General features: G+C 42.0%; 1 protein-coding gene across 7 annotated transcripts in view; it reads left to right on the top strand.

Moving 5' to 3' along the window:
• LOC102936614 (amyloid beta precursor protein) overlaps nucleotides 1-14,435 on the top strand; it is a 301,370-nt gene that overhangs the window by 260,642 nt on the left and 26,293 nt on the right. For all 7 annotated transcript variants that reach the window (XM_037905593.2, XM_037905604.2, XM_037905609.2 and 4 more), the window contains one exon: nucleotides 9,323-9,544. In XM_037905593.2, coding sequence (XP_037761521.1) covers nucleotides 9,323-9,544 — 222 coding nt within the window. The remainder of the gene's footprint in view (nucleotides 1-9,322; nucleotides 9,545-14,435) is intronic.

The raw sequence follows: 14,435 nt of genomic DNA on the forward strand, positions 1-14,435 counted from the left end.
TTTGATTTCAATGTAACTCAAGTATGTGGTTGAAATTAAGATTGTGCTTACGTGCTTTCAGAATAAGGATGGACTTCAACACATGGGTAAAGTTAAGCACTTGCTTAAGTTTTTTTTGCTGAACTGGGTTCAGAATGCAGAGTTTGTTACAAATCTCTGGTATAGTTTTTGTGTTACTGATGTAACCATTTTTACTTAGCGCAGTGTAGTTATTCTCTATATGAAAGACATTACATATGAAACCAGAAGTTGAGTTGATTTACTTAACTGGGCCTTGGAAAAGTTGGATGAATCATGCCAGACCTTGGGTTGGTGGGGTTTTGCCTGGTTTCACCTGCCTGGATATGTACGAGGAAACAGACTGAGTTCAATATGAAATGGAGACAGTTCAGGAGCTATTAACAATAGAGGAAAATGCTCAATTTCAAATAAAACATGTCTAACTGCAACTTAACTATTTAGGCTTCTGTCATGAGATACGCAGAGCACATTTTGATCCAAAAACCTAAGTCCTCCTAATTTCACATTTTTCTCCGTACTGATAAAATTCTACAGTTCATAATTTGGAAGTCCGTACTCAAGTGTCTATTTATATCTCAAGTAAATTCTACTGAGAAACATTCATAAGGTGCATATAATGTAACTGTGAAATGCATCTGGGCATGTGCATTGCATTTGTTAATGTGATACACTTTTGTTTACTGAGCAGTGTGAAATTAAGACAAAAATATTTCTATTGAAGCCCAAGTCTACACTGAAAAAATTTGCTAGCATAGCGGTGTATTGTTTTCTTTTAACAACATAGCTATGCCAGCAAAATCCACAATGTGCACACAATTAAACTGGCAAAAAATGCTTTTGCTGGACTAACTTATTTCACTCTCCAAACCAAATGTCAGTAAGAAGGCATTGTAATGCTTATACTTATATTTGGTTTGCTTTTGGTTTCCCTATAAGGCCAATAAATTGTAGCAGTTTAATTAAATTTGTTTAGAAACTGATGTAATTAAATCAGTGCATCCTTTTTGAATGGACACTCTTATTTCAGTTTGAGAGTGCCTCATATCAGTGTAGTTTAAGCTAAACCAGTATAAGGCACTCTCAGACTGAAGTAAGAGCATCCACAATTGCACTAATTTCTTTAAACCCATTTCTAAACCAATGTTAAATTGTTACAATTAACAATTGTAACAGTTAAATTGTTACAATTGTCTCATACAAACAGGGGTTATGAGGGAGTGTTTGCAAGTCTGTGAAAGACAAGTGGAGTCTATGGAGTTACTCAAAGCGGTAGTGCACAGAAGAGTTTTTTCTCATATTGAGAGGGTGATATTTTTTGTTTTTTAAGGTGTTATTGGACCAGTTAGCTGGGCAAAAATATACTCTGTTTAACTTGGGGGAAAATCCTTTAAGCTTAGTTAAAATTAAAATGGCTACGTTTATAGTTGCTACCTAAGTAAAGACCAGACAAATATCCCTTACATAGTGATACTACCAGAATGGCCTATACTCTGTTACACTTTCTTTCCACTGAGTCAGTATCACTAAGTACTAAACCTGGACCCTTCAGAAATTTTAATTAATGAATTCTTACCCACAATAGGTAAAAATAATGGTTTGGAGTGAGACTAATGGATTCCTGACATTCCTGAGCAGCCGTTCTGTCCCAGGGACTGAAACCTGATGTACACTTAAAAGTTTTGCCAGTGTAGCTGTGTCAGTTAGAAGTGTGGGGAAAATCCACACCTGTAACTGACATAGATATGCCAGGGGCAAACTAGTATACATGCAGTTATACTGGCAAAAAAGTCATCTTGCTGGTATAGCTTATTTTGTTTGGGGAACTGGTATAAGGTATACCAGCAAAATAACTCTTTTGTTCCTATAAGCTCCATCTCCACTTGGAGGGTTTGCTGGTGTAGCTATACTGGCAACTCCTTTCTAGTGGAGACAAAGCCGCATAGGCATCAGAGCAGTTTATCCACTCTACAAACTCCGGTCTATTAGAAGCTGCCACAGCAGAGATTTCACTGTTCTCCTCTCCCTTCTTTTATTTGCCACTCTTCCTGGCTCATTATAGTGGGGGGGGGGGGGGGGGGGGGGGGGACCAAAGGGAGCACTTGGAGAGAGACAGACATTGGTGCTTGCTTCCTGATTACTTCCCCAACCACACCTCTCCTCTTTCTCCCTTCCTGGAGGGGGAATAGGTTCTAGAGAGGGTCATGGAGAACTCCCACAAACAGCAGGCGAGAGGATGGGAAAGACTGTGATGGCCAGATGCCCAATTAAGATGATAAAGCAGGTGTGAGCCTCCCATTCAGTCAAGAAGGAGTCAGTGAGCCCAGGCCTGTGGTTACCTGGGGGAAGGGAAATAGTATAATGGGAGTGTAGCAGAGCAAGACTTGCCAGTGCAGCACCTCCTGCTGGTCGTCCTGGGAATTAGCTCTTCCAGCCCAGAGCACCCTCTGCAGGCCGGTGTCTTGCCTGTTGCTGGCCCCTGTGTCCCTCCTGGACCACTGGTGCCCCTCTACATCAGGGTTCTGCCCCCAGTAGTAACCCACAATCTGGGTCTCCCCACCCAGGGGAACCCTCTATCCCCACCTTGCCTCAGTGGCTACTGCCAGTCACCATCTAGCCCCCGCTCACTGGGGCAGACTGAAGTCTGTAAACCACTCATCATTGGCAAGGGGGGTCTGGATCAGCTGCCTCTGCCTATTCCCAGGCTACACTTCTATAGCTCCAGTACCTTTCCTGGCCTTTAGCAAGGCCTGCAGCCTGGGGGTTTTCCAGGCTGGAGCTCCCCAGCTCCTCTAGCCTTCCCCCAACCCTGCTCAACTCAAGGTACCCTTTTCTCCCAGGCAGCCAGTCCCCCTCTTTCAAAAGCTAGAGAAAGAGTCTCTTTCTGAGCTCCTGGCTCACAGCCCTTTTATAGGGCCAGCTGTGGCCTGATTGGGGTGTGGCCCCATCAGTGGCTGCTTCCCCAATCAATCTAGCCTTTTCTTGCAGCCCCAGCCCTCTCCCAGGGGCTTTAACCCTTTCAGGGCCGGAGCAGGGTAACTGCCCTGCTACTGGGGGGTTCTCCATAGATCTAGATAAGAATCCTATTTGTAGAATGTTAATTGGATCTGATCCAAACGCTGAGCTGCTGGGAGTTCTTCTGTCACTGATTTTGGATGTGTGTTATTTTCAGAGTTGTGGTTAGTTCTGAGCACGTTCTCACAATGCAAAACGATATGTACCAAAATGCTATCTTTTGTATGAGTCCTATACGATACAGTGACATAATGAGCTATATTGAAAGAGAACATCTATTAAAGGATTTTGGTCTGGGTTTTTTGTCTGCTTGGTCTGATATGAGATGAGGTCTTGTGGAACAGCCTGAAAATTATCTTTTTTGTGGCTCTGATAATGAAGATAGTCACTGTATACAGAAACCTGCTGATATGCACTTGAATGCACATTCTGGCCTCCAGCTGTGTCCCCCTGACCACGAGTTTATTTAGAGAATTATCCTTTGCAGGGAAGTGGAAAATCAAGGATTGGAAAAAATGGAGGACACTCTGTTGAAGAATAACAGTGTGTGATAGTATCAAAAGCCATGAATAATTTGAGCAAAGTTAGCATTGAAAGAAGACCCTGAAATTTGGCAGTCAGTATAAATAACTGGACATTTTAGGGTAGTCTTTGTAGAAGTTAGTGGTTTGCTATATTGCCAGGGTAGATAACTCATTTGAATTCCATTCTCACAAAAATGTTGAAAGATAGCAGTGTTCATGCAATTCTAGGATAAGGAATCAACCAAAAAGTTTGCCCCAGTTCTGACAGTTCAATGGCAGGCCTCACTATGCTTGCTTTCTAGACTCTGGGAACTGTACTATTTCTTTGTCATTTAAAGTTTGGACAGTTTGAGTTGTTTTATAACTCCAAAACCAGAGATTTAAATCAAGGGACGGAAACTCCATTTTTCTTCTGCAGCTTAAGTAGTCCGATTCTTTTAAGGTGCTGTTGATGGCATGTTGGGAATTTTTTTCTGATTTTTGTACAGTGTGTTTGTCGCTGTTTCACATGCTCCTCCCCCTTTGTAACAGTAAACCTCTTTAGAGAGGCAGACACCATGGTCAAGTGGACTGAGCATTGGTTTAGGATCCTGAGCTCTTCTTTGAGTAGATGTCACTATGGCTGTTCCACTTCAGTTGCACTTGCGTACCCTTGCACCTTTGATCACAGATTTTCAGTAACAGAGTCCACTGGTCCACGACTACACCCTAAATGTCCTTATATTCTGATCTGAGATGGGTGGACCCAGCGCCACTCCAGTTCCTTATTGGACACTTGCACCCTGAGATGGACCCTTGCAGTGTCCGTTGGTTAGTTTTGCTAACTCTTTGCCCTTCTCTGTCTTATTTCTTAATATTTTCTTACTCTTTCTGTGTGTTCGGCGGGACCTCCAACTATTCTTTTTCTCCAGTGGCTTCCCTGCCCACCTTGGTTCCTTTCTTTGAAGCCCCCTTTTTGCTCAGGGTATGCCCCAAACCCCGGGATTTAAACCTTGCTAGACCTGCAAAAGGTCTTCTCCCCTCAGCAACGGACAAATCAGCTGCCTACACTGCCTTGGGGAGGTGCATATTCTGTTGAAGTGTAAGGTCTGCACTGACTTCAAGAGCAGATCTAGGAAGCCGAGGGAAGACAGGCTCAAGTTATGGTTTGCTTGAGGTTTGCTACCGACTCAGAGCCCAACCTCACCCCTGCATATAGATCTGAATGCCCTGGTGATCTCCACAGCTCAAGCTCCAACAAGCAAGTCTCAAGGGATAGCTTCAGAACCCTGGAAGCATTCCAAAAAAAGAAGACACAAGTCCCCTGATGGAGAGTCAAAGAGGAAGGGGAAGTTGCCCCAAAGGTCAGGTACTAAGGAGACCTCGCGTCCCAGTGCAGGTACCGCCGAGGCTGCTAACTGCCCCTCCCCACCCCAAATGAGTCTCTCAGACCCTTGAAAATGGCTTTGAGTTCTTCCCACACAATGAAGCCTTATTTAGCACCAGCATCTGGACCCAATTCATAGCCCTTTATACACAAAGACTCTTCAAAGAAACTGGCATCAGTTCTGGCTCCCCCAGTATCAATCCTGGTAGCAGCCAGGAGTATAAGGGGTGTGCGGATTAGCCAGCTACACTGTCCCCAGTACCAATAACTACGTCACAGCCGGTCATCCGGCAACCTACCTCACTGGAACCAAACTGATTCCTGCTCTCAAAGGATCTCCAAATCCTTGAGGAACCTGACTTTTTTCTCTCCTGCCAGGTACCAAGAGAGCTCATCCAGCGGCACTAATAGTACAGCTCATGCCTTCGCCCCCCCCGACACACACATCCTGTCGTCTGCTCCAGGGCAGCCTCCAGGACCATCGTGACTAGCGGCACAAACCAGTACCTGTAACCAAAGGCCCAAGATTTTGTTTTTAGCCTTAACATCCTAGTGGTGGGAACTGAAGATTTTATAGGCAAAATTCTGTGAATTAGGCTTGTTACAAATAACTAAAGCTTAGCTTTTTGAATCTCAACATCTACTGCCATTAAATAATCCAGTCCCCTACCTAATTTCACACCACTATGAAAATCTAAGTTGATACAAATTAAAAAAATTCTTAAAAATAAAAATCGATATCCATCAAAATTACAAAAGAAAAAAAAAAAAAATCAAATTCTGTCCAAGCCTATACTGATATCAGAGGGGTGTGGAACCACCCAGGAAGAGGCCTAGATACCAGAGGAAAAATTCCTCTGTCCTTTTGATACTTTGGCTGAGAGCCATGAATTACTCCTTCTGGTCCCACCTCTTCCACCACTCTTTCCTCCCTCACCTCTGCCCTATATCAGACCATTATGGGAGCAGATCACATTACACAGATGGGGCTAGAAGTCATTACATCAGGCTGTGCCATTCACTTCTTCATCCCCATTCGCCCCATCCCTAATCCTCTTTCAGGGACTGTTCTCACGAGAGTCACCAAGTTCAGTCCCTCCCTTCATCAGGATGTGGCTCTACCCAAGTTACTCCCTGGTACCCAAAGAGAATGGAGGCCAGTCCCAGACCTCAGAACTCTGAACACATTCATCTGGACACAGAAGTGCAGGATGCTAAAGTTAGCAACAATAATACAATCTCTAGATCCGGAAGATTGGTTCATAGCCCTTGACCTTCAGGCTGCCTATTTTCACCTAGTGATGCATCCTGCTCACAGATGCTTTCTACAATTCACAATTGGCAATGATCACTGTTAATATGTAGTGTTCCCCCTCAGTCTCTTGACTGCACACAGAATTTTTGCCGAAGTGCTTTTGGTTGTGATGGCCCTGTTATGATAATTGGGGATAATGGTCTTGATGACGGGCTCCTCAAGGGTTGGTCCTTTCTCAGAGTGCAGTCTGTAACCTGCAAGTCCCTGGCCCTCTTCCATTCCTTTGGACTGAGCTTCAACACAGAAAAGTCCACTTCGACACCTGTCCAACGCATTGAATTCATGGGGGCCACCCCAGATTCCAGAATTGCCAGAGCCTTCCTGCCTACAGACAGATTCATCACTATGACCGACCTCATCTCTACCCTTCAGAGGAGCTCTCAAACCACAACACGGGCCTTCCTGCAGATGCTAGGTCACGTGGCAGCCTGCATGTTCATTACACCCCATGCCAGACTGCATTCGAGATGTCTCCAGGCCTGGCTCAGGACCGCCTACACAGCTTGAGCAAAAGGGTATCTATTCCACAGAAGGTTCTCGACTCCCTGAATTGATGGAAGGATCCCCACAAGGCCTATGTGAGGACCCCATTCACATGCCGCCCGCTGCAACACAAAAAGAAGAACCATCACCATAGATGCCTCATTGCTGGCTTGGGGCACTGCTGGATTCATGGCCCAACCCACAGGCTGTAACAGCCCTGTGTGGACCCTGCTGGATTACGTTAACTCATCCTTGGAACCTAGAGCAGGCCAGCACAATCTTCCCAGGAAAGAGGTCCCGCCAAGGTAATTAAGAGCCCTCGGTGTCACAGAAGGGCAGCTTTTCCCTTTTTCCATGTTTGGGTCTGGCCGCCAGGGTCTAAAGGGAACACGCAGATACCCCTCCTCCCTGGCCATAAACAGAGAGGGGAAGAGAAAGGGGAGAGGTCTTGGTTCCTCAGGGCAGAGATGGGGAGAGAATGGTCCAAGAAAACTCCCTAAGTTCTCTCATTTTTTTTCATAAAAATCTCTAAAAGTCTCAGAGCAAGGTCGGCATCTCTGCACTAGCGTAGAATCCCTTATGCCAGTGGAGGATTGGCATAATGAAGCAGTCTTCTCTCTTCCCTAATGTCCATTACCGAAGCAGGAGGTTGGATGGATCAGGAGCCAACTGTTCCAGCTTTACACTGGCAGGTAGTTCCCTTCCACACGGCGAATTCTCCCCTGGTGAATTATGGACAGACTTGAGCCCCTTTGGCACCCTCGGAGTGACTTAAAGGGACTGGCAGCATAACGGAGATTTCTGACTTTCTATAACGTCACAATTTTCAAATGTAAGTGTATAGCTACAAAAATTCAGTAGCTTGTATTGACAAGGGAATGAAGAGGCCATCCTTAATGAGAGTTATTGTATCACCAGTTGTCTTTTTTTTTTTCTCTCTGAGCGTAACCTTTACAGTCACTTGTGTCTGAAAAAAGTATGTGTTTTCAAAACAGCATTATTAATTAGCTGCCACTTTATTGGCAATTCTTAACAAGTTTCCTTCTTGGCAGCTGTTTGTTAAAATGCCCAAAAGTATGCCAGGCTCCTCAAAATACAGGTACGTTTCACATGGCCGTACCCAAAGACTTTGCAATCAGATTTGATGCATGATGCAAGAGAGTGAATCCTAAACAGTCAGTGGAATGGGAGATGAGAGAATGGGAGTGTGACAGAATCATTCAGGCCATCTCAGCCTCTTGCTGGAGGCATTGGTGTCCTGACACTTCCTGCTTAAGAAAAATCTGTTTTGGCCAGTGAGATATAGTCCTTCAGAGGCGCAGAAGGGCCAGAAGGTATACGGGCCAACAGGGAGATAGCAGGACAGTTAAGAAGACTTGCTGCTCCCGCTGAGGGTAGAGCTGGGTGAGACTGGGACAGAAGGGGAGTGCTTCGATGTTAACCCAGAACTCCAAGGCCAGGTCAGTCCCTTGGCTTAAAGTGCTGCAACCAAGCGCCTGTCTTTTGTATATGTGGATATGTTTGTTTGTTTAAAAGCACAGACAGCCAGAGTCTGAGTTAGTTGTTATTTAACTGTTGGAGGGCTATATGCTGAGTTTATGGCATGGGCCACCGTCCTCCTCCACATCTTGTAAAGTGAGGCAGGGCGCAGTTGCTCACCCAGAGGCAACGGGACACAACAGTGTTTACAAGGAATTACTGTGATGAGACATGAAAGGTCATGTGTTGTTATCCAACTAATTTTTAGCATCTTGGGAAGCAAAACAGCTAAAATATGTCCCTAAAATATGGGACTATGAAGTGCTCTGTTCCTCTCTTTTCCTAAGTTTTTCAAATCCAAAAACAATAGGTACTATATTACAAATGTGTATCTGGCTAATTAATGATGATGATATCTCTGCAGAGGATTGAGTGTACTGTATTATTCATATATTTTCTTCATTTTTTGGCCATAAGTTTATATTCAATATGTTTTATAGAACCTTCTATAGGTTCACACTATAGGTTGATAATGTAGGTATCTACTACTTTGAGATTGTTGAGATTATAATTATATTGCAATAGTTTGGATAAAGTATCCACATTGTATTAAAGAAATAGCTGTTTCCTTAAGTTGGTTTAGTGTCCCAGTAGACCCAGGTTTATGCAATAAGTGGTATTGGGCTGTAGATTAGGGGGCAGAGAGAGATCAAGAGCATTGCAGAGATAATGATGTGCTGCGACTGGAAGAGGAAAGAATGAAGCTATTCCTTCATAGTTTCCGCCCACCTTAACACATGACAACTGACATGAATTAACTTTTCCCAAATGTGGACAAAACAATCAAGTTCATCAAAAGGAATGAGATGCCCCAGAATGAAGGGATATTGACCCATGCTTTGATACTCTGGGTAGGGAAACTGGGTATCAAATGTTTCTTGTAGGCATTTGGAAAACGTTTCACCGAGCAGCATGAAAAATGTTAACCATGCCAAACTGTTCCTTTAATTTTTTTTCTTAAAACTTCTTACAAAAAATAAAAGCTGCTATTATAAATTCCTATGAGAGGAAAATTGAAATAGAGTCGTCATATATTAACATATTTTATTTGTTTGTTTTCAGATGAACTGCTTCAGAAAGAGCAAAACTACTCTGATGATGTCTTGGCCAATATGATCAGTGAGCCCAGGATCAGCTATGGAAATGATGCCCTCATGCCTTCATTGACTGAAACTAAAACCACAGTTGAACTTCTTCCAGTTGATGGAGAATTCAGCCTAGATGACCTTCAGCCATGGCATCCTTTTGGTGTTGATTCTGTCCCAGCCAACACTGAAAATGAAGGTAATGTAGAATCACTGAGAGAAGGCCCCACCCAGAGTGTTTTGAAGTGAGTTGGTTTGTGATGATTGATTCGTGCCCTGAAAATCTTGGCCTTTCTGACTTAATTAGGAAATTATACATTCTGATTGTCGGAAATGGTCTGCCACACCTGCCTGGCTTCCTTAATGGGACAGAGAATCCTGACTACATCATAAATCTCAGTGTTGAATTTCATCTACTCCCCTTATTATAAAAAAGCAACATTTAAGTAAAAAGAAAAGGAGGACTTGTGGCACCTTAGCGACTAACCAATTTATTTGAGCATAAGCTTTCGTGAGCTACAGCTCACTTCATCGGATGCATACTGTGGAAACTGCAGAAGACATTATATACACAGAGACCATGAAACAATACCTCCTCCCACCCCACTCTCCTGCTGGTAATAGCTTATCTAAAGTGATCATCAAGTTGGGCCATTTCCAGCAGGGTGAGAAAACCTGGATTTGTGCTGGAAATGGCCCAACTTGATGATCACTTTAGATAAGCTATTACCAGCAGGAGAGTGGGGTGGGAGGAGGTATTGTTTCATGGTCTCTGTGTATGTAATGTCTTCTGCAGTTTCCACAGTATGCATCCGATGAAGTGAGCTGTAGCTCACGAAAGCTCATGCTCAAATAAATTGGTTAGTCTCTAAGGTGCCACAAGTACTCCTTTTCTTTTTGGGAATACAGACTAACACGGCTGTTACTCTGAAACAACATTTAAGTGATATTCAGTAAATTAATGGGGTTAATGTGTGAGAAGTATGTACATTTTAAAATCACTTAAACAGCAGCTTTTAATTGCTAGCATCAAAATGAATAAGCACACTACCCTAGAGTCATACTAAAAATAAAACGTTGTGGTATAAGTATAAATGTAATTTTACTGATTAGAATATTTTCCAGTATTTATTGCCGGTGCATTCTGCATGCGCTCAGCATTTTGAAACTGGACAGTGAAAGCTTCTAAAGGAGTACTTTGCGTAGCTCCTGGAATAACCAGTTGAGACAGTCCTATGCTCTTCATGTTTTTAATTTTAAATAATTTCTATCTAATCTATTAAATTTAAAAATAATTGGGCATTTTACTGCCAGGGCGGTAGAAAGGCCAGGTTTTGTCGAGGTGCCTGAGCCACATTAATCAGAAATCTAGAAAACTCTTTCTTGTTCACTTCCCTTAAGTTTCTTCTTATGTAAGTGTTGAGATGAATTAACAAAGGGAAACATAAACTCCACCAATTTAGTGAGAGAAACTCAGTCCAGGTTAATTGAAACAGAAAAATGAGCATTTATGAAAGAATAATAGATGCTACTTGAAGATGACACTCTTGCTTCCCCGGGCAGATAAATTGCATCTAGATGTGTGGTTCTTATTTCTTTTAATAAGTTCCTAATAAAGATGCACAAACAACTCTGCTTTGACTAAGACACTGTTTAATTTTGGATTATTGGGCATTTTAATACATGCTACATTTGTCTGTTGTGGCACTTTCAGTGTTTACTTTGTAAATCTTTTATAGCTTTTAAGGAGTATTGAAGGGTCTTTATAGACAAGAATATTCGTATTGTTGTTGTTGCTTCACAAATAATTAATCATAGTACATGTGGGATTAAAAAATACCCCCGTAGAGAGATTTAAGATACACTATAATGAATAGTTGAAATAATAGGAGTAGCCATTAGATGTGAGATGCTGAGCACCACCCAAGAATGCTCTGCAGGACTGACCCTTAGAGGAGATTCTCGTTCTCTGGATAATGTGGCACATGGTTGATCTAACAATTTTAACTTGGGTGTTTTGGTAATTTGATCATTGTTTAATGAATAGCCAATCTACAGATGCTAATACTGCTTTGCTTTAGCTGGAAGTAAATCTAATTTTTGAAATACTGGTGATCAGAAATTCTGCGTGTTAGTCATTTGGCCTGGGAGTGTTAACTCCCTAAATGCAAACATTAACATGAATGCAATGCTATTCCTTTGTGGTATTGGTAGACAATATACTTCACTATTATCCAAAGCAGCCCTTACAATGTATTGGGTAAACCAGTTTAGATTTAACGTGCACATCAGAATACAAATTTTTCAAACAGACACTGATATCTGTCAGGTAAATTAAATATGCGTTTATGTGACAGACTGATTCTAAATGAACTGTTACGTTGTGTTTTTCTCAACATTGTCACAGCTGCATGAGATGTTTTTAATTAACCATTGAAAAAGTAATTCATGAAGTTGAGTGATGGTAAGAAAGAACAAGTGAAAGCAAATCCAGCATTAAAGTCATAATTTGGTATTTCAATCTAGCACCTCCCCCTTCTGGAGGTGTGTTTAAGTAATCATCAGGATATAGTATATGCAAAACTGCTGTCTATCCAGACATCCTTTTATCCTGCTGGTGTGATGGGGGATGATTTAAGTGTGAGACTTCTTACTTTCATTCTGAATTTCCCTGTGGATTGCATATTTGTGTAAAAGAATAAGTGTTATTTTAGCAGTTTCTCTCCATTTAGAATTGCTTTCCATCTGCAGTTGTTTGCATACCTTGGTTAGAAGTTAAGGAGCCAATGAAAAATTGATTTCTCTGCAGTCTAAGTTTAAGCCTGCTAAGATCCAGCAAATCCCCTCAGACTTCTGAAAGTCCCCCACTCTCCCCGTGTATACACTAAGTTAATTTCCCAATAAATATCCAATGTAAATTATATTCAAGGATGAATATAAACCTACATGAACTCTTAGATCTTTGATCATGTGAGTTATCTTCCAGTTACTGTGAAATATTGACAGGTTTACAAAATCTGTTCCTTTCTAGTTTTAAAAAAGATAATTTAAGTCCACGTAATAAGTCCAAGAAATGAGGCATATTGTATTTAAAAAACTTGGAAAAGAGAATTTCACAGGTACTGTTATTTTAGCAATGAATTATAATACAAATTAACATATTTCTAGCTTAGTTAGTAATGCATGGCCATCACATTTGCCAGTGTCTAGCTCAGCTCAACTTAGCTAAGCTAGATATACTTCCCCTAACACTTCTGAAGAAACTAAGGGTGAAATCCTGGCCCCATGGAAGTCAAATAGGAGTTTTTGCCAGTGTTTTCACCCTATGGGTTTTCCCCTGACAGACACAGTTGTCCTCAGTGAGGAACAGACTATTTATCTGTTTGTTAACATAACTTTACGCTATCGTGATGTGGCCAATCACCACTTTTACCTCTCTTGATTCCATGGAAGATTGTACCACTACGCCTGTCAGTTGGTCTGTCTTGGATTTTGAGTTCTTTAGGGAAGGACTGCCCCTTCTTTTTCTTTTGGAAAGAAAAAGCACATTGTGGGTGTTTCCAGATTAAATAAAAGTTACATATATAAGTGCTAGAAATGCTCATATTCCCCTCAGATATCTTAATATTAGATGTAAAGTGACGCAAGGGCACACTGAATGAAGCCTGCATAGTCATCCCGTCATGAAAAAAAATAGGTACAATAATTAACTTCCTGGGGCCAAAATTTTATGGAAAATAGCATTGGGCTCCGATTTTGTGCACTTGCTGATTTGTGCCTAAAATTACCATATTCGCATGTGAAAATGAGGTCAGTATATATACAAACAGTTTTGGAGCATGCAGAATTAGTGTACTACTTGAAAACTTGGACTGCAGTGTACCATGTGTCGTCTTAGTACTTTGGTTATCATATCTTTGCACATAGTCATCCTGTACATTACAGACTTATACCACTTCACATCTTCCTCTGGCACCCACCCTTTCTTCAAAGAACATATCTATAAGTCAGTGCTCTCCCTTATGCACATCTCATGACCTGAAATATGCCCACCTGCTGTTCCCCATGTGAGGAAACCCTACCTGGGGATTGTTTTGCAGACATGTGCATTGTGGTTGTTCTACTCTGTTTCCAGCTGCCCTGGCTCTTCTTCCCTAAGCATACAAACACTTATCATTGCAGACAATCCCCTTGTGTTGCCAAGTAACTGACAGCACTAAAGCCACTAGCACAGAATTGCAGGGCCTACTTTGCACAGGAAGGATGTCTACATGCTATAATAGGAAGGCAATGTAGTACAGGAAGGGCAGTGGATTAGGAGTCAGGAGTGCCAGGCCAAAAATTTCAGAAGTGACTAATGATTTTTGAGTGCCTCAATATAGGGTGTCCAGTTAGAAAAACCTTAAAAGGGGCCTGATTTTCAGAAGGCAGATGCTCAGCACTTTCTGAAAATCAGGCCCCATTAAGGTGTCTCATATTGGGCACCTAGAAATGGAAGATTCCAAAATCACTAGTTACTTTTGCAGATCTTGAGGTTCTGTTCCCAGCTTTTAGCCTTCCTATGTGACCTTGGGCAAGTCACTTCCCTGTGTGTGTCAATTTAACCATCTGTAAAATGGGGGGAAATGATACTTGCCTTCCTTTCATAAAGCACTTTGAGAACTATGGATGATAAGAAACGTAGAAGAGTTGAGTATTATTATTATTTCCCCCATCCCCAGAAGTATTGAGTCAGCCAGATGTAGCCACACCAATTTACAGCAAACAGTTCCCTTTTCCTCTTCCTCTTGAGAAACCTAGCAAAAGATTTAGATGAGAAAACATTTAGTGGCTGTACTTTTATTTAGCATTGTACAAAAAGCAGTTTCTAGTATATCTTGTGAAGGCAATCACATGGGCTACTGATGGTGCTCTGAATTGTCAGGAAGATGATTTGATAACTGATCCATCTTTACTTCCCCATATAGGTGAGCACGGAGTGTGCTAAGAAAGCAGTGCAATCCCCTTGAGAAAAGCCCCTTTCAACACTCAATAGCAGAGCTGGTTGGGAATATTCCATCTGACTGATTTCCTGTCAGAAAATGCACTTT

Source organism: Chelonia mydas, chromosome 1 (genome assembly GCF_015237465.2).
Source record: "Chelonia mydas isolate rCheMyd1 chromosome 1, rCheMyd1.pri.v2, whole genome shotgun sequence".
NCBI classification, from domain to species: domain Eukaryota; kingdom Metazoa; phylum Chordata; order Testudines; family Cheloniidae; genus Chelonia; species Chelonia mydas.